At 49.3% G+C, this 21,661-nt stretch overlaps 1 protein-coding gene across 1 annotated transcript in view; it reads right to left on the bottom strand.

Annotated features, from left to right (window-relative positions):
- LOC119958231 (POU domain, class 6, transcription factor 1-like) overlaps positions 1 to 21,661 on the bottom strand; it is a 410,189-nt gene that overhangs the window by 102,551 nt on the left and 285,977 nt on the right. Inside the window, 2 exon segments of the mRNA XM_038786639.1 lie at positions 822 to 935; positions 16,258 to 16,430. Coding sequence (XP_038642567.1) covers positions 822 to 935; positions 16,258 to 16,430 — 287 coding nt within the window.

Raw genomic sequence — 21,661 nt, 5'->3', positions numbered from 1 at the left:
CATCACCTTTATTTATTTGGACTGTAATCCCTTAACATGAAACTGTTCAATCAGACAGATCAGAGGAAACTGGCTCAGCAAATAAGGATGTTTCTTTGACCATGCAGGAATAATCCACAGACCTGTGTTTGCTGGGGGATCTGGGAATATTTCTCTGGGAAGATGGAAGTTCGACAAACTAGGAGGGATTACGAACATGGTTTATTGCAATACATTTTAATATTCCTCTGCTCCCCTTGAAGTCTCCTCCCCGCCTGCCCCCCGCAAGGGGAAGTTCATAAATTCATATTCCTGGGATGTCATGGGAAATTGTATTGCCCTGATCCCGATACCTCCACTGGGGTTACAACACAAACATAGATGCATGAATAAATGAACTGGGAATAACTGCTAGGTTGTTGCCCAAACTTCGGAGTGAGTCACAGTGCTAAAATAGAAATCACATTTTGCACATATTGGGCAGATGTGCAGATAATCTAAACAGTTATCAGAAGATCAAACGGTGACTACCTGCCTCATTACCATTCACAATGAGCTTGTACTTCAAGACGGAGTAATATTACCTTATTTAACATGTAGCCTAAGCTGTTGGTCAGAGGCATGTTATATACATATAAATAAAACAGCTATTTTATGCTTCGGTTTTTATATGGTCTCAATCTCTCAACAGGTTGTGCAGTTTCGAAAACACGGGAGACTTTTACTGCTTGCAATATGTACTGAGATTTAATGTGAAAGTTGTTATGTTGAACATTCCTATGCAATAAATGAATGTTTATTACGATGCAAATTTAACAAGTTCAGACCCGGAATACACTTACCTGTCCTTGTGCATTAGTTATGATCTGACTTGTAATTCCCTGGAAGCTAGGCATCGCATTTGCAATAACTGGAGTAGCTGTCAGAGAGCCCACAAGCGAAGTTTGACTGCTAAGCTATAAGGGAGGAAACAGTTATAAGATAAACAATTTTCCTAACATGACAAACATAGTGATAATAGTGATAATACCAGCAGTAGAATTAAAATACACAGGATATGTGCAAAGCTTCAGAGCAATCAACTTTAAATTCTTAATTTATCCGGCCCCCTTTCAGATGCTGATGGGCTAGCGGTCGATTCCCAGCACATAGAATCATAAGAAGACTTTGCAATAACCCTCGTGCTACCAGGAGCCTCAATTAGTCGCAATATGCAAGTCCAACCTTGGCACATGGGGATAGCAACATCTCATATTGTGCAAAATGAACTCATGGTGAATATCAGATTAATTGAAGTAAATGTGTATTTATAATGTTCTTCATTTTGTGCTTTTGACCCTGTGTAGGTCCAAAGAGAAAGATTTCTTGCTGATTGCCTGCTGCATAAGTCCTGCCTTGGTCACTTGCTGCTCTGTTACAGATGCTCAATGTTCATTCTCACAGGAGCCTGGATTGTTGCTGTTCCTCACAAGCATCCGTGGGGAATATGCAACAAACTTGAATTATTCTCTCGATTCCCTTCAGAACCGACAGAGAGACACGCTTCGAGTGGTTCACACATTCTGGTTGGCATGATTCTGCCGTGCAAATTGGTGCCATTGCACATCCAACAGCCAAAGTTTAAAAAATATATATTTTTACGGGACGTGGGTGTTGCTGGCGAGGTCAGCATTTATTGCCCATCCCTAATTGCCCCTTGAGAAGGTTGTGGTGAGTTGCCTTCCTGAACTGCTGCAGTCCATGTGATGTAGGTACACCCACTGTGCTGTTAGGGAGGGAGTTCCAGGATTTTGTCCCAGTGACAGTGAAGGAACGGTGATATATTTCCTTTTTAAAAATAAATTTAGAATACCCAATTATTTTTATTCCAATTAAGGGGCAATTTAGCATGGCCAACCCACCTACCCTGCACATCTTTGTGTTGTGGGGGTGAGACCCACGCAGACACGGGGAGAATGTGCAAACTCCACACGGACAGTGACCCAGAGCCGGGATCGAACCTGGGACCTCGGCGCCCTAGTCTCAGTGCTAACCACTGTGCCACGTGCCACCCCCGATATCTTTCCAAGTCAGGATGATGAGTGACTTGGAGGGGTTACACATGAGGGAGACAGGGGTTACACTCGAGGGAGACGGGGGTTACACTCGAGGGAGACGGGGGTTACACTCGAGGGAGACGGGGGTTACACTCAAGGGGACAGGAGTTACACTCGAGGGAGACGGGGGTCACACTCGAGGGAGACGGGGGTCACACTCGAGGGAGACGGGGGTCACACTCGAGGGAGACGGGGGTCACACTCGAGGGAGACGGGGGTCACACTCGAGGGAGACGGGGGTCACACTCGAGGGAGACGGGGGTCACACTCGAGGGAGACGGGGGTCACACTCGAGGGAGACGGGGGTCACACTCGAGGGAGACGGGGGTCACACTCGAGGGAGACGGGGGTCACACTCGAGGGAGACGGGGTTACACTCGAGGGAGACGGGAGTTACACTCGAGGGAGACGGGGGTTACACTCGAGGGAGACGGGGGTTACACTCGAGGGAGACGGGGGTTACACTCGAGGGAGACGGGAGTTACACTCGAGGGAGACGGGGGTCACACTCGAGGGAGACGGGGGTCACACTCGAGGGAGACGGGGGTCACACTCGAGGGAGACGGGGGTCACACTCGAGGGAGACGGGGCTCACACTCGAGGGAGACGGGGGTCACACTCGAGGGAGACGGGGGTCACACTCGAGGGAGACGGGGGTCACACTCGAGGGAGACGGGGGTCACACTCGAGGGAGACGGGGGTCACACTCGAGGGAGACGGGGGTCACACTCGAGGGAGACGGGGGTCACACTCGAGGGAGACGGGGGTCACACTCGAGGGAGACGGGGGTCACACTCGAGGGAGACGGGGGTCACACTCGAGGGAGACGGGGGTCACACTCGAGGGAGACGGGGGTCACACTCGAGGGAGACGGGGGTTACACTCGAGGGAGACGGGGGTTACACTCGAGGGAGACGGGGGTTACATTGAGGGAGACGGGGTTACACTCGAGGGAGACGGGGGTTACACTCGAGGGAGACGGGGGTTACACTCGAGGAGACAGGAGTTACACTCGAGGGAGACGGGGGTTACACTCGAGGGAGACGGGAGTTACACTCGAGGGAGACGGGGGTTACACTCGAGGGAGACGGGAGTTACACTCGAGGGAGACGGGAGTTACACTCGAGGGAGACGGGGGTTACACTCGAGGGACTAAATCCTGCTGTATCCTCTGACAGTCCTCATCGCTATCCACAATTCCACCAACCTTTATGTCGTCTACAAACTTACTAATCAGACCAGTTACATTTTCCTCCAAATCATTTATATATACTACGAACAGCAAAGGTCCCAGCACTGATCCCTGCGGAACACCACTAGTCACAGCCCTCCAATTAGAAAAGCACCCTTCCATTGCTACTCTCTGCCTTCTATGACCTAACCAGTTCTGTATCCACCTTGCCAGCTCACCTCTGATCCCGTGTGACTTCACCTTTTGTACCAGTCTACCATGAGGGACCTTGCCAAAGGCCTTACTGAAGTCCATATAGACAACATCCACTGCCCTACCTACAGCAATCATCTTTGTGACCTCTTCGAAAAACTCTATCAAGTTAGTGAGACACGACCTCCCCTTCACAAAACCATGCTGCCTCTCACTGATACGTCCATTTGCTTCCAAATGGGAGTAGATCCTGTCTCGAAGAATTCTCTCCAGTAATTTCCCTACCACTGACGTAAGGCTCACCGGCCTGAAGTTCCCTGGATTATCCTTGCTACCCTTCTTAAAGAAAGGAACAACATTGGCTATTCTAAACAAAGGAACAACATTGTGCAGGTTAGGTGGATTGGCCATGTTAAATTGTCCCTTCATGTCCAAAGATGTACCAGTCTGCCATGAGGGACCTTGTCAAAGGCCTTACTGAAGTCCATATAGACAACATCCACTGCCCTACCTGCATCAATCATCTTTGTGACCTCCTCGAAAAACTCTATCAAGTTAGTGAGACATGGCAGACTGGTACAAAAGGTGAAATCACACGGGATCAGGGGTGAGCTGGCAAGATGTATACAGAACTGGCTAGGTCATAGAATGCAAAGAGTAGCAATGGAAGGGTGCTTTTCTGATTGGAGGGCTGTGACTAGTGGTGTTCCGCAGGGATCAGTGCTGGGACCTTTGCTGTTCGTAGTATATATAAATGATTTGGAGGAAAATGTAACTGGTCTGATTAGTAAGATTGCAGACGACACAAAGGTTGGTGGAATTGCGGATAGCGATGAGGACTGTCAGAGGATACAGCAGAATTTAGATCGTTTGGAGACTTGGGCGGAGAGATGGCAGATCAAGTTTAATCCGGACAAATGTGAGGTAATACATTTCGGAAGGTCTAATGCAGGTAGGGAATATACAGTGAATGGTAGAAGCCTCAAGAGTATTGAAAGTCAGAGAGATCTAGGTGTACAGGTCCACAGGTCACTGAAAGGGGCAACACAGGTGGAGAAGGTAGTCAAGAAGGCATACGGCATTGAGTATAAGAATTGGCAAGTCATGTTGCAGCTGTATAGAATCTTAGTTAGACTTGGAGTATAGAGTTCAATTCTGGTCACCACACTACCAGAAGGATGTGGAGGCTTTAGAGAGGGTGCAGAAGAGATTTACGAGAATGTTGCCTGGTATGGAGGGCATTAGCTATGAGGAGAAGTTGAATAAATTCAGTTTGTTCTCACTGGAACGAAGGAGGTTGAGGGGCGACCTGATAGAGGTCTACAAAATTATGAGGGGCATAGACAGAGTGGATAGTCAGAGGCTTTTCCCCAGGGTAGAGGGGTCAATTACTAGGGGGCATAGGTTTAAGGTGCGTGGGGCAAGGTTTAGAGGAGATGTACGAGGCAAGTTTTTTTACACAGTGGGTGCCTGGAACTCGCTGCCGGAGGAGGTGGTGGAAGCAGGGACGATAGTGACGTTTAAGGGGCATCTTGACAAATACATGAATAGGATGGGAATAGAGGGATACGGACCCCTCTATAGTGTAGAAGATTGTAGTTGAGACGGGCAGTTCCTGCGCTGTACTTTTCTTTGTTCTTTGCTACACCCTGCTGAGCCTGTTGCAGCAGCGGGGGGGGGGGGGGGGGGGGGGGGGGGGGGGGGGGCGGTGCTTGGGACGGGCTCGTTGCCACTAAATTCAGGGAGAATGATGAGGACATCCCATCATCGTTACATAGTTTCTGTGAGCATTACTCCCGCCTGACTGATAGCAGGGTGAGCATGGCTTCATGTATCATGCCTGTCAAATTTATTGGAATGAGGTGGGAACATACATAGGAACATACATAGAAAATAGAATCAGGAGGCCATTCGGCCCTGCGAGCCTGCTCTGCCATTCATTATGATCATGGCTGATCATCAGGTTCAATACCCTGATCCCACCTTCCCCCCATATCCCTCAATCCCTTTAGCCCCAAGAGCTGTATCGAATTCCTTCTTGAAATTACAACGTTTTGGCCTCAACTACTTTCTGTGGGAGTGAATTCCACAGATTCACCCCTCTCTGGGTGAAGAAATTTCTCCTCACCTCAGTCCTGAAAGGTTTACCCCTTATCCTCAAACTATGACCTCGGGTTCTGGACTCCCCCACCATCGGGAACATTCTTTCCGAATCTACCCTGCCTAATCCGGTTAGAATTTTGTGAGTTTCTACGAGATTCACTCTCACTCTTCTAAACTCCAATGAATATAATCAGAATGACTTAGTCTCTCCTCATATGACAGTCCCACTATCCCAGGAATCAGGCTGGTAAACCTTTGCTGCTCTCCCTCCATAGCAACAACATCCTTCCTCAGATAAGGCCTCAATAACACCCTATACAATTACAGTAAAGCATCGCTATTCCTGTACTCAAACCCTCTCGCTATGAAGGCCAACATACCATTTGCCTTCTTTACTGCCTCCTGTACCTGCACGCTTATTTTCAGCGACTGATGCACGAGGGCACCAAGGTCTCGCTGAGTATCCACCGTTCTCAATTTACACCCATCCAAATAATATCTGCCTGCCTATTTTTGCTACCGAAGTGGATAACCCCACATTTATCCACATTATACTGTATCTGCCATGCATGTGCCCACTCACTCAGCCTGTCCAACTCCCGCAGAAGCATCTCTGCGTCCTCCTCACAAGTTTGGAGGTAATACATTTTGTTCCCTCATCCAAATCATTAATATATAATGTGAACAGTTGGGGTCCCAGCACAGATCCCTGCGGTATCCCACTCATCACTGTCTGCCAATCAGAAAACAACCCATTTATTCCAGCTTTTTGCTTCCTGTCTGCTAACCAGCTTTCTACCTACCTCAAGACACTTCCCGTAATCCCATGCACTTTAACTTCACATCGTAATCTGCTACGTGAGACCTTGTCGAAATTCTTTTGAATAATAATAATAACCTTTATTAGTGTCACAAATAGGCTTACATTAACAAGCCCTGAAAGACGTGCAGGTTAATTGAATTGGACATTCTGAATTCTCCCTCTGTGTACCCGAACAGGCGCCGTGATGTGGCGACTAGGGGCTTTTCACAGAAACTTCATTGCAGTGTTAATGTAAGCCTTCTTGCAACAATAATAAAGATTATAATTACAATGCAACCTTTAAAACACAGGAAGTGCAGCAGGTGAGGTGACTCAAAGAGGTGACCCCATTGAACGGGTGGCATGGTAGCACAGTGGTTAGCACTGTTGCTTCACAGCTCGAGGGTTCCAGGTTCGATTCCCGGCTGGGTCACTGTCTGTGTGGAGTCTGCACGTTCTCCCAGTGTCTGCGTGGGTTTCCTCCGGGTGCTCCGGTTTCCTCCCACAGTCCAAAGACGTGTAGGTTAGGTGGATTGGCCATTCTAAATTGCCCTCGGTGTCCAAAAAGGTCAAGTGGGGTTACGGGGATTGGGTGAAGGTGTGGACTTGGGTCGGGTGCTCTTTCCAAGGGCTGGTGCAGACTCGATGGGCCAAAGGGCCTCTTTCTGCACTGTAAATTCTATGAACATGGAAGGCCCTCATTCACAGATAGCCAGTTGCACAGCGTCTGGAGAGGTAGACCCCGAGGAAACAGAAGCACACGGGAGAGGAATGAAGGGCAGGAAGACAACAATGAGGAAGCTACCTGGACGTGTTGGAGCATCAGTGCTGTAGAAGACTGTGGCTGTCTTAGTAGACAGCTACTTGACTTGTATGCTTCGTTGAGGGTTCGATGTGTTTGCAGGATCCATGGTTCCATGATCATGGATACCAAAATCCATGGTAAGATTCAAAACAGAGGTAAAAAAGCCAACATAAGTGTACTTTACCTGAATGCTTGTAGTATTCGGAATAAGGTAAATGAGTTGATGGTGCAAATCATCGTGAATGACTATGATTTAGTGGCCATTACTGAAACATGGTTAAAGGATGGTCACGACTGGGAGTTAAATATCCGAGGGTATCAAACTATTCGGAAGGACAGAGTGGATGGTAAGGGAGGTGGTGTTGCTCTGTTATTTAAGGATGACATCCGGGCAATAGTAAGGGATGACATCGGTGCTATGGAGGATAAGGTTGAATCCATTTGGGTGGAAATCAGGAATAGTAAGGCGAAAAAGTCACTGATAGGAGTAGTCTATCGGCCTCCAAATAGTAACATTATGGTGGGGCAGGCAATAAACAAAGAAATAACTGATGCATGTAGAAATGGTACAGCAGTTATCATGGGGGATTTTAATCTACATGTCGATTGGTTTAACCAGGTCATAAGAACATAAGAACATAAGAACTAGGAACAGGAGTCGGCCATCTGGCCCCTCGAGCCTGCTCCGCCATTCAATGAGATCATGGCTGATCTTTTGTGGACTCAGCTCCACTTTCCGGCCTGAACACCATAACCCTTAATCCCTTTATTCTTCAAAAAACTATCTATCTTTACCTTAAAAACATATAATGAAGGAGCCTCAACTGCTTCACTGGGCAAGGAATTCCATAGATTCACAACCAAAAACAATTTTGAGGCTATGTCCCCATGTTCTGCTTTCACCCGCCAGTGGAAACAACCTGCCCACATCTATCCTATCTATTCCCTTCATAATTTTAAATGTTTCTATAAGATCCCCCCTCAACCTTCTAAATTCCAACGAGTCGGTCGGTCAAGGCAGCCTTGAGGAGGAGTTTATAGAATGTATCCGCGATAGTTTCCGAGAACATTATGTAATTGAACCTATGAGGGAACAAGCGGTCCTAGATCTTGTCCTGTGTAATGAGACAGGATTGATTCATGATCTCATAGTTAGGGATCCTCTCGGAAGGAGTGATCACAATATGGTGGAATTTAAAATACAGAGAGGGTAAGAAGGTAAAATCAAATACTCGTGTTTTGTGCTTAAACAAAGGAAATTACAATGGAATGAGAGAAGAACTAGCTAAGGTAGACTGGGAGCAAAGAGTTTATGGTGTAACAGTTGAGGAACAGTGGAGAACCTTCCAAGCGATTTTTCACAGTGCTCAGCAAAGGTTTATACCAACAAAAAGGAAGGACGGTAGAAAGAGGGAAAATCGACCGTGGACATCTCAGGAAATAAGGGAGAGCATCAAATGGAAGGAAAAAGCATAGAAAGTGGCAAAAATTAGTGGGAGACCAGAGGACTGGGAAATCTTTAGGGGGCAACAGAAAGCTACTGAAAAAGCTACAAAGAAGAGTTAAATAGATTATGAGAGTAAACTTGCTCAGAATATAACAACAGACTGTAAAAGTTGCTACAAATATATAAAACAAAAAAAGAGTGGCTAAGGCAAATATTGGTCCTTTAGAGGATGAGAAGGGAGATTTAATAATGGGAGATGAGGAAATGGCTGAGGAACTGAACAGGTTTTTTGGGTCGGTTTTCACAGTGTAAGACACAAATAACATGCCAGTGACTGATAGAAATGAGGCTATGACAGGTGAGGACCTTGAGATGATTGTTATCACTAAGGAGGTAGTGATGGGCAAGCTAATGGGGCTAAAGGTAGACAAGTCTCCTGGCCCTGATGCATCCCAGAGTGCTAAAAGAGATGACTAGGGAAATTGGATATGCACTAGTGATAATTTACCAAAATTCACTAGACTCTGGGATGGTCCCGGTGGATTGGAAATTGGCAAACGTGACACCGCTGTTTAAAAAAGGAGTTAGGCAGAGAGCGGGTAATTATAGGCCAGTGAGCTTAACTTTGGTAGTAGGGAAGATGCTAGAATCTATCATCAAGGAAGAAATAGTGAGGCATCTGGATAGAAATTGTCCCATTGGGCAGACGCAGCATGGGTTCATAAAGGGCAGGTCGTGCCTAACTAATTTAGTGGAATTTTTTGAGGACATTACCAGTGCAGTAGATAATGGGGAGCCAATGGATGTGGTATATCTGGATTTCCAGAAAGCCTTTGACAAGGTGCCAGACAAAAGGTTGCTGCATGAGATAAAGATGCATGGAATTAAGGGTAAAATAGTAGCATGGATAGAGGATTGGTTAATTAATAGAAAGCAAAGAGTGGGGATTAATGGGTGTTTCTCTGGTTGGCAGTCAGTAGCTAGTGGTGTCCCTCAGGGATCCGTGTTGGGCCCACAATTGTTCACAATTTACATAGATGATTTGGAGTTGGGGACCAAGGGCAATGTGTCCAAGTTTGCAGATGACATTAAGATGAGTGGTAAAGCAAAAAGTGCAGAGGATACTGGAAGTCTGCAGAGAGATTTGGATAGGTTAAGTGAATGGGCTAGGGTCTGGCAGATGGAATACAATGTTGACAAATGTGAGGTTATCCATTTTGGTAGGAATAACAGCAAACGGGATTATTATTTAAATGATAAAATATTATAACATGCTGCTGTGCAGAGAGACCTGGGTGTGCTAGTGCATGAGTCACAGAAGGTTGGTTTACAGGTGCAACAGGTGATTAAGAAGGCAAATGGAATTTTGTCCTTCATTGCTAGAGGGATGGAGTTTAAGACTAGGGAGGTTATGTTGCAATTGTATAAGGTGTTAGTGAGGCCACACCTGGAGTATGATGTTCAGTTTTGGTCTCCTTACTTGAGAAAGGACATACTGGCACTGGAGGGTGTGCAGAGGAGATTCACTAGGTTAATCCCAGAGCTGAAGGGGTTGGATTATGAGGAGAGGTTGAGTAGACTGGGACTGTACTCGTTGGAATTTAGAAGGATGAGGGGGGATCTTATAGAAACGTGTAAAATTATGAAGGGAATAAATAGGATAGATGCGGGCAGGTTGTTTCCACTGGCGGGTGAAAGCAGAACTAGGGGGCATAGCCTCAAAATAAGGGGAAGTAGATTTAGGACTGAGTTTAGGAGGAACTTCTTCACCCAAAGGGTTGTGAATCTATGGAATTCCTTGCCCAGTGAAGCAGTTGAGGCTCCTTCATTAAATGTGTTTAAGATAAAGATAGATAGTTTTTTGAAGAATAAAGGGATTAAGGGTTATGGTGTTCGGGCCGGAAAGTGGAGCTGAGTCCAAAAAAGATCAGCCATGATCCCATTGAATGGCGGAGCAGGCTCGAGGGGCCAGATGCCTACTCCTGCTCCTAGTTCTTATGTTCTTAGGGTCAGACCTTTCCGTGGATGTAAAAGTCATAATGGCCTTGCAGGTTCTTTTGCAACTGGTTTATTCCAAGGAATGACAGCAGACATTGCTGGGATTTCATAGGGTGAAGTGCATCATGGAGGAAATGTATTCTATATTCCAGAGGGTAGGTGGAGAATGGCACTCAAGCTGAAAGGAATTTGCTGAATTCCCCAGGTGTACCCATGACTGACGAGCCAGGGAAATTCCTCAGCATTGATGGATTCCACTCCTTCAATATTCAGCTGGTATACAAGCACAGAAAGTGTTTTATGCCAGTGTGTGCACACTACCCTGGAAGCTGCCATGACAACTTCATCCTCCAGCAATAGCAGATGCTGCAGCTTTCCATCGAGCACGTGGACGTCCATGGAATAGGAATTAAGTTTATCCCTTGAAGAGATGGCTGATGACACTCCTCAGGCTTGACACCTGAGCACAAGGGTCATCATCGAGCAACCATTGGTTTCCTGAGGAAGGGGGTCAGGTGCCTTGACTGGTTTGGGTGGCACCCTCCAGTACACGACCTCCAGGGTCGCGTGCATTGTGGTGGCCTCCTGTACTTCCCAGAATATGACTCTCCTGAGGGGTGTCAATCTTGAAGAGGGTACAGCTCCTCAGAGGGAAAAGAAGCAGAGGAGGAAAACGAGAATGAGGCTGATGGAGAACTGGAGACCGGTCCCCAATGCTTTGCCAGAATGTGACCACGATAGATTCAGGCATGAAGATGGCAGGGACTCCAGGGCCACTTTGATCCTGACATTTTCACTGAGCAAGACTCAGCCTGCAGGACATTTAGAGAGGAGATTCTACTTCATCTGTAAGAGCAAGCATCCATTCAGAACGAAAGTCAGCAGTTCTTCCAATGGAAAAACACTGCAAGGATCCAGTGTCTCCACCTGACATATTCTTTCCCAACAGACTCCTTTACTTTGATAACCCTACATGTGAGGTGAAAGAAATGTCAGTCGGACAATACCTCATCCATTGTAGCTGTCCATTCATGCAAGGTTTTGCAATCTTCACTGTAGCTCAGGCTATGAACTGTGCTTATGGATCATCAATGCTGCTGCATACACATCTCTCCAATGGTCAACACAACTCCACACACCCTTAAGATGTCCTTCCCTTTTGCGTTCTGGTGACTGCTGACCAGGAAGCATGACTTGAATTTACCAAACCCAAGAAGGTAACTGAAATGTTGGCCATAATTGCCCAGTCGCTGCGATTCACTTTTCCCACTGGCAGTTGATGCCCACTGGGTTCCCGGCAGCATTTGGTAGTCACAATCGAAAATCCCATCTACGAATGGCAGGAAGATTTAATCGCACCGTTAGCGAACAGCGCGCGGCTGGGGAATGGAGAATCCCACTTGTTATCTGCACTGGTCCCAATTCCTCCTCATCCCTCTGCTGTTGGCCTCATGGGGCCACATCCAGACATGGCTTCTTGCTCTATCTTCCATGCCTTCTCATGCTACTGGCAAGGAATAGGGGGTGCGATTTAATGGCCGCATTGCACTTAAGCGAGAACGCGATGAGGCTTTTAGATCGCAGGAGAGGCCAAAATTTAGCAATGGGTGAGTGGGCGGGGGGAGGGGGGGGAGCAATGGAGGAATGGAGGGTCCCAGGGTGGAAGACACCGCTGGCTGTCTGTCTCACACCCTCTCCCAATTCCTTACAGATATTACCACGCAATGGACAATACCTTGGAACCCGCTGAGGCTGCCCTCGAGGTGCTGCTGGCAGGCCAGGTGCCGGAGGAGGCAGCCGTAGCAGTGTCGACAGAGTCCTGAGGTGGTGGCCCATGTACAGGGCCCCGACCCACACCGAGGACCTGGCCAACCATCAGGCCAGAGTGAGACCCAGAGTGGGAGGCTGGGGGCGGCCCAGGGTGTACAGGCATCGCTGGCCTTTTGAACAGATGACGGACAGCATGTGGCCCAGGAGGCTCCACCTCGACAAGGGGACGGTGCGGTACCTGTGCCTCACGCGGGAATCCTGTATGGCAGAGAGGAGGCGTAAGCGAGCAAGTCACTAGGTTAAACATTAGAATGTACAGTTGAACCGACTGATGAAACCACGGACTGCCAAGGGCCTGGCAGCACGTGAAGGAGGAGGATACTACTCCCGGTGGCCATCAAGGTCAACGCAGGCCTGAACCTCTACGCCACAGGATCATTCCAGGACTCGAGTGGGGAGCTGTGTGGCATCTCACAAGCTGCTGCCCAGAAGTGTCTCCGTGAGGTCACGGATGCCCTGTTTGCCCAGGAAGTGAATTATATAAACTTTAAGAAGTCTGGCAACACCAGGTTAAAGTCCAACAGGTTTGTTTCAAACACTAGCTTTCGGAGCGCAGCTCCTTCCTCAGGTGAATCTCCGAAAGCTCGTGTTTGAAACAAACCTGTTGGATTTTAACCTGGTGTTGCCAGACTTCTTACTGTACTCGCCCCAGTCCAACGCCGGCATCTCCATATCATATATAAACTTTGACAGGGACCAGACTGAACAAGATGTCCAGGCAGCAGGATTCTCCAACATTGCCGGGATGCCCAAGTCCAGGTGGTAGTGGATGGCATGCATGCCACCTTGCGCTCAGTGGGCCATCTGGGAGTGCCCGACAACAACAGGGAGGGTTCCACTCCCTGAACAACCAGCTCGTGTGTGACCATATAATCCCTCCAGTGCAGGAGGCCATTCAGCCCATCACATCTGCACCAGCAATTGGAAAGAGCACCTCACTTAAGTGCCCACCTCCACCCTATCCCAGTAACCCCTCCAAATCTTTTGGACACTAAGGGACAATTTAGCATGGCCAATCCACCTAACTGCACATCTTTGAACTGTGGGAGGAAACCGGAACACCCGGAGGAAACCCACGCACACACGGGGAGAACGTGCAAACTCCACACAGACAGTCACCCAAGGACAGAATCGAACCTGGGACCCTGGAGCTGTGAGGCAACAGTGATAACCACTGTGCTACCATGCCACCCAATGAAGATCATGTACGTGTGAGCATGTTTCAGTGAGTGTGCACAGCAGCCACAACCTGGAGCACAGAACATACATTGAACGTAGAACGTAGAACATACAGTGCAGAAGGAGGCCATTCGGCCCATCGAGTCTGCACCCACCCACTTAATCCCTCACTTCCACCCTATCCCCGTAACCCAATAACCCCTCCGAACCTTTTTTGGACACTAAGGGCAATTTAGTATGGCCAATCCACCTGACCTCCACGTCTTTGGACTGTGGGAGCACCCGGAGGAAACCCACACAGACACGGGGAGAACGTGCAGACACTGCACAGACAGTGAACCAAGCCGGGAATCGAACCTGGGACCCTGGCGCTGTGAAGCCACGGTGCTAACCACTGTGCTACCGTGCTGCCCATACGGACATCCCCATCCTTTTTGGGGACCACCCCAGGATGGGCGGCTGGCTCTTGGGGGATATGGGGTACCCGCTGAGGACCTGGCTAATGACGCCAGTATGGAGGCCGGAGAAATGGTACAACGAGGCCCCTGCAGCCACCCGGCCTGTCATTGAGCGCTGCATCGGATTCCTCAAGATGCGTTTCCGATGCCTCGACCACTCCGGTGGTGCCCTGCAGTACAGCCTCTGGAGGGTCGCTCGCTTTCTGGTGGTCTGCTGTGCCCTCCACAATCTGGCACAGCAGAGGGGCTACGGTGCTGGACATGTGCCCACCTCAGAGGAGGACAAGGACGGGCTGGACCAGGATGGGCTGGAGTCCCCGCAGGACTAGCTGGAGGATGGAGGATAGGTAGTAGCGGTGAGGATCCGGCAAGCCCAGAGGGCGAGGGAGACCCTCATCCTCGCTCATTTCACAAAGGACATAGCCTCGTTCGTTATTCTCCCCCACTTCCCACACCCTGCCTCCCCATCCATCAATCTTGCCCCTCCCCTTCCCCTGCCATCCCCCCATGAAGGTGCTTAGCCTTACGTGCTCTATCGCTGCACCGTGCCCTTGGATGACCCTGCCAGGAGGCCTGTGGGGGGCCATGGGCCCCGGGCCACTTGCCAGCGGCACATACCTCACTGTGCCACCCTGTTCCTCATGCTGAATCCTAGATGTGCCATTTTCATGGGGTGGGCCTCAGGTGATCTCTTCGGCGCTGTCACCACTCCATCGGGTGGATCCGGGTTGTCATTCAGCGTCCCCTCCTCCCGGTCGGTGGCCATAGGGCCCTGGGGATAACCTCGGGGATAGAGGGGCAGCTGGATCGAGCCCCAGCTACCCCTACGTCATCTGGCTCAGCCAACACAGCCATCTGGCAGCTCCCCAATGTCTGCAGCACATTGTTGAAAATGTTGCCAATGCTCCTCAGTGACTGGGTCATAATAACAATAATCTTTTATTGTCACAAGTAGGCTTCAATGAAGTTACTGTGAAAAGCCCCTAGTCGCCACATTCCGGCGCCTGTTCGGGGAGGCAGGTACGGGAATTGAACCCACACTGCTGGTCCTGTTCTGCATTGCAAGCCAGCTGTTTAGCCCACTGTGCTAACCCAAGACATGCTCTGGAGCTCCCCGGCAACGTCCACCTGCAACTGGAACAAGTTCACAGCACCTCGTCTATACCCACCAGAGACTGGGACATGTTCCACAGCACCTCGTCTATACCCACCAGAGACTGGGACATGTTCCACAGCACCTCGTCTATACCCACCAGAGACTGGGACATGTTCCACAGCACCTCGTCTATACCCACCAGAGACTGGGACATGTTCCACAGCACCTCGTCTATACCCACCAGAGACTGGGACATGTTCCACAGCACCTCGTCTATACCCACCAGAGACTGGGACATGTTCCACAGCACCTCGTCTATACCCACCAGAAACTGGGACATGTTCCACAGCACCTCGTCTATACCCACCAGAGACTGGGTGACCTCCCTCAGCGACCGAGACATACATAGATACTTAGAAATAGAAGATAGGAGCAGGAGGAGGCCTTTTGGCCCTTCGAGCCTGCTCCGCCATTCATCGCGATCATGGCTGATCATCCAACTCAATAGCCTAATCCTGCTTTCTCCCCATAGCCTTTGATCCCATTCCCCCCAAGTGCGATTTTCTTGAATATATTCAAAGTTTTAGCATCAGCTACTTCCTGTGGTAATGAATTCCACAGGCTCACCACTCTTTGTGTGAAGAAATGTCTCCTTATCTCTGTCCGAAATAGTTTACCCTGAATCCTCAGGCTGTGACCCCTGGTTCTGGACACACCCATCATTGGGAACATCTTCCCTGCATCTACCCTGTCTAGTCCTGTTAGAATTTTATACGTCTCTCTGAAATCCCCCCTCATTCTTCTGAACTCCAGCGAGAACAATCCCAACCTTGTCAATGTCTCCTCCTCTGACAGTCCCGCCATCCCAGGAATCAGTCTGGTAAACCTTCGCTGCCCTCCCTCGAGAGCAAGAACATCCTTCCTCAGAGAAGGAGACCAAAACTGCCCACAATACTCCAGGTGTGGCCTCACCTAGTCAATATCACTATTATACATTGCTGTAAAACTGTTTTATGATTCCATTACCACTGGGCCCCTCTCCATATCTAACAAGAGGCAGTAAACAGAAGAGTAACTCACGATTGTGGGGTTTAAAGTCAGGCCTTGTGCTGTGTGAATGGGAGTGATTGGGGTTTGTGCTTCCGGCTCTTTCAGAGGTACAGTAGATGTAGGAAGGGACTGTAGAGTGAGCTGAGGCTGGAAGGTCTGTTGAAGCAGTGGAGGTTGGAGTGCAGTATTCAACATTGATGCAGCTGCAAGAGAATTAGGAGGAAAAAAAGTCTATTGTTCAGAATCAGGCACAATTTTTTTTAAATCCCAAATTATTCTGTTACGGATCAGCTTCTCATTCTTTGATTTACTACAACTTCAGCCAATAATGCATGTGGTCTATTGGTTTATTATCATACGGGCCGCACTGCAGCCTCACGGCGCTGAGGTCCCAGGTTCGATCCCGGCTCTGGGTCACTGTCTGTGTGGAGTTTGCACATTCTTCCCGTGTTTGCGTGGGTTTCGCCCCCACAACCCAAAGATGTGGAGGCTGGGTGGGTTGGACACGCTAAATTGCCCCTTAATTGCAAAACATTAATTGGGTACTCTAAATTTTATTTTAAAAATGTATCATACGGTCAAATATTCCAGTCTCTGTATTGTTACTGACCATATCTAATAAGATGCACATGGGGACCCTGTGGAACTCCTTGGGTTGGATGGATTCTCCGATCCTGCGGCTATGCCCACAGGATCCGTCTAGTCTTATGACCAGAAAGTCGGCGTCGCCCCCGCACTGATCTGGAGCAGGCCGCACGCGGATCCGGCCTGCCACATAGTGCCCCCCTGTACCCACCTCGCCACCCGTGGACCACTCCCCACCAGTCCCCTCAGCTCCCCCCTGCCAGTGGAATGGTTTCCCCCTGACTGTGGCGGAGGCACACGAGGTCCCCGAACGGTGTGAGCACACGTGAGTGACGCCGTCCGGGACTCGACCCATCGGGGGTGGAGTATTAGGGGTGAGACTCAGGTGACGTCCAGAGGCCGTCCATACGGTCCGCGGTGGGCTCCTCGAGTATGCCGTTTTTGAGGGGGCGGAGCATTGCAAAAACAGGGCCGCCCCCGATTCCGGCGTAAACACGGATTCTCCGGCCGATCGGCGAATGCGATTTCGACTTCGCCGATCGGAGAATGGATTCTGATGCGCCCCTGATGCGCCAGCAATCTATGTGGGAATCGCCCCGAAGTTAAAGCTTCCAGTACACAACTCTCTTGTTCTCTAATGTCCTTCATGAAGGTCTCCGACTATCAGTTCCACAGCACTTAACTGAATAATTAACCATAGTTTAAACCCTTACTCCTGGGTAACGACACAACTGATCCCCTCTGACCACCCAATCCCATCCAATTAGCCATCCCAAATATCTCTGACTACCTTTTCGACCTGACTACCCTTCTGACCCCTCGATTGTGCATGTCACTCCCCGCCCCCGACCCACCAACCCATTCATCAACACTCAGATTGGAACTTCAAACCGACCCTGCAGCAGCTTGTGCCAGGAAAAGTGGGAATGTCCTGTCTTTCCCTGACTTTATTCTGCTCTGATGGAGTTCCCGAATAACTCTGTGCATTTCTCTGAAAGCTGGGATCAGAAGATAAAGCAACAGCATAAGGTGGGAGGAAACGAGAAGAGCAATGATAATCCAACTATCAACTGCTGCTGCTCGGAGGGTTCAGCGATTATCAGAGTTTCCCAAACTGGGTTCTGCGGAACACCAGGATTCCCCAGGGCCTGATGGGATCTACCCCAGAATGTTAAGGAATGTGTTAAGAAACATTCCAATGAGATGGCTCATTGATCCAATAATTGGCACTGATATGTAAAGAGGCTACAGCTTGCCTTGGGAGCGTGTGATGTGATGATAGAGTTTGGTGCTGAGTGTGTTCAAAGGAAAAATAAAGGGGCGTGATTCTCCGCCCCCCACGACGGGTCGGAGAATAGCGGGAGGGCCTTCCCGACATTTTTCCCGACCTCCCACTATTCTCCCCCCCCCCCCACGGCCACCCCACGACACGAATCGCTGCCAGCCGATGGGCCGAGTTCCCAGGCCTTTACGGCCGTTTTCACGAACTCCAACACACCTGCTCTCACAGTTCGTGAAAACGGCCGCAAAGTGCCGTTCTGGAGAACCATGCCACCGATTGGCACGGCCGCACCACGGCCGTGCCAAGGGTGGCATGGGCCCGCGATAGGTGGGCACCGATCGCGGGCAGCGGGTTCGAACCCTGCGCACTCTTTGTTCCTTCGCCGCCCCGCTGGATCAGTCCGCGGGGCAGCTGAGGGGCATAACGGCCCGCGCATGCGCGGGTTTCACGCATATGCGTGATGACGTCATCCGCGCATGCGCGGATTGGAGCCGTCCAATCCGCGCATGCGCGGCTGATGTCATCGTTTGCGTCAGCCGCCGTTAACCTTGGCGCGCGGGCTTAGCGAAGTTCGCTAAGCCTGCGATGCCGAGGTTCACGGGGCCCCGCTGCTAGCCCCGCCCGAGGGGGAGAATCGGGTCCCGGGAGGGGGCGCGGAGGCTGCCGTGAAACACGGCCAGTTTCACGGCAGCCTTCATGACTCTCCGCATTTGCAAGGTGTTTGGGGAAAGGAGCAGAACTCTTGACTCTTTACTCAACTGCCTTGGGAAAGAGGAAACAAGGTATGGCATTGGCTCTGTCTCTACCTTATGACAGTAAAATCCAAAGCAAAGTGTTTTCTGAACTGGAATTAGAATAATCAGACTCAGAAGAAGGTCTGGAGACTCTATTACGTTTCATGGATATGATTTATCAAAAGGATGACTTGTTAAGTGCGGATGAAGCCTGGTCAGAATTTGATAGATTCCGGAAAACAGAGGATATCTCTATTGAGGACTATATAATGGAACAGTAAGAAGTCTTACAACACCAGGTTAAAGTCCAACATGTTTGTTTCAAACACTAGCTTTAGGAGCACTGCTCCTTCCTCAGGTGAGCACTGCTCCTTCCATTCTTACTGTGCTCACCCCAGTCCAACGTTGGCATCTCCACATCATATATACTGGAATTCAGCAGACTACACAAAAGGCTGCCTGGAATTTCCACAGTCTGTGTTGGCATTGAAGTTACTGGACTGTGCTAGAGTGACCAACATGGATAGGCTCCTGGTTTTGACAGGAGTTAAGTTTGCTGATAATGATACCTTATTCGATCAGATGATAGAGGCCTTAAAGAAGTTTCTGGGGAAACATTCAATTCCAATGGCTCTTATGACACAAGTGGGTCAGTCAGCAATACAGCAGACTATGGAAGATATACGACTGACAGGATAGCGAGATCGTACGGCTACGAACAGGTTACGAGAATACGGAAGGAGATCGGGACTCGGAAATTATGAAGACAGAAACCCAATTAAAACCTATAACAGGAGGAGGGACATGGAGAATGGAAATAGGAAACTGAACCCCAGAAATGCCCGGGGCATGATAAATCGATGTTTTCGGTGTGACTCTCAATATCGTGCTTTCAATTGTCGTTATAATATAGTGTTCGAAGCGACACATGACATGGAAGAGGCGGAAGAGGAAAAAGATAGTGACCAGAAAGAAGGAATTGGCCTATTAACAAGCTGTTTTACTCATGTAATGAGGGTGTCTGTTGCAGAATCCTTCAATTGTGCTGTATTGAACAGCGGCTGCACATCTACTGTGTGTGGGATTGACTGGTTAAAATGTTATCTGGCCTCTTTGGATGCTGAAAATCGTAACAAGGTTAAGGAATTTGAAAGTTCCCCAAGTTTCAGGTTTGGGGATGATAATACTCTGAAGTCCCTGAAAAGAGTGGTGATCCCTTGCAATATTGCCGGAGTGAATCATTTCATCAGCACTGATGTTGTATCAAGTGAGATACCTTTGCTTCTGAGCCACCGGCGCATGCGCGCTGGGGGATTCTCTTCTGCCTCTGCCATGGCGGAGGCCGTGGCGGCGGCGGAAGAGAAAGAGTGCCCCCACGGCACTGGCCCGCCTGCCGATCAGTGGGCCCCGATCGCGGGCCTGGCCACCGTGGGGGCCCCCCCCCCCCCCCAGGACCCCGGGGGCCCACTCGCGCAGCCGATCCCGCCGCTACCAGAGGTGGTTCAAACCTCGGCGGCGGGAGAGGCCTCCCAGCGGCGGGACTTTGGCCCATCGCGGGCCGGAGAATCGCCGCAGGGGGCTCGCCGCTCAACGTGGCGCGATTCCCGCCCCCGCCAATTCCCGGGTGGCGGAGAATTTCTGCCAATGTGGGGGCGGGATTTTCGGCGGCCCCGGGCGATTCTCTGACCCTGCTGGGGGTCGGAGAATTTCGCCCCAGGTTAGTGATCGCTGTGAAGTTTGCAGGAAGTACAGAAGGACACCATCACGACCGATAGTAACCCTACCTTTGGCCAGGGATTTTAACGACATTGTGGTCATGGACCTTAAGATCTGGAATAAAGCTAACAATATATTTCTTTTGCATTTTGTAGATATAGCAACGAGATTTAGTCAATCAACCATTGTATGAAGTAAAGAAAAGAGGTTAATCCTGGATCAGATTGTGGAAAATGGATAGGGACAGGAATGGCCCATCGGCAAAATTCCTTCCAGACAATGGGGAAGAATTTGGTCATAATGAGTTTAGGAATATGTGTGAAAACCTAAATGAAATGAAAATCGCTTATTGTCACGAGTAGGCTTCAAATGAAGTTACTGTGAAAAGCCCCTAGTCGCCACATTCCAGCGCCTGTTCGGGGAGGCTGTTCCGTGAATCGAACCGTGCTGCCTGCTTGGTCTGCTTTCAAAGCCAGCGAATTAGCCCTGTGCTAAACAGCCCACAGTTATGAATACAGCTGCGGAAAGCCCATTTAGTAATGGTGTGTGTGAAAGAAACCATGCAGTAATAGATTACATGCGCCGGAAAATTTTGGCAGATAGATCAAATTGCAAGCTAAATTTAGCCTTCACATGGGCGGTACATACAAATAATTCATTGCAGATGGTTGGGGGCTACAGTCCCTATCAATTAGTGTTTGGTAGATATCCTAAAATTCCATCCATTTTGAATGGATGGAATTTGTTCTTTGTTCTTTGACCTGTGAAACCACTCTAAAGCCCATCTACACTATTCCCTTATCATCCATATGCCTATCCAATGACCATTTGAATGCCCTTAGTGTTGGCGAGTCCACTACTGTTGCAGGCAGGGCATTCCACGCCCTTACTACTCTCTGAGTAAAGAACCTACCTCTGACATCTGTCCTATATCTATCTCCCCTCAATTTAAAGCTATGTCCCCTCATGCTAGACATCACCATCCGAGGAAAAAGGCTCTCACTGTCCACCCTATCTAATCCTCTGATCATCTTGTATGCCTCAATTAAGTCACCTCTTAACCTTCTTCTCTCTAACGAAAACAGCCTCAAGTCCCTCAGCCTTTCCTCATAAGATC

The sequence above is a fragment of the Scyliorhinus canicula genome, chromosome 28, assembly GCF_902713615.1.
Source record: "Scyliorhinus canicula chromosome 28, sScyCan1.1, whole genome shotgun sequence".
Lineage (NCBI taxonomy): Eukaryota > Metazoa > Chordata > Chondrichthyes > Carcharhiniformes > Scyliorhinidae > Scyliorhinus > Scyliorhinus canicula.
Note: the sequence above shows the minus strand (reverse complement) of the source record. Positions and strands in the feature narration are given on the sequence as shown.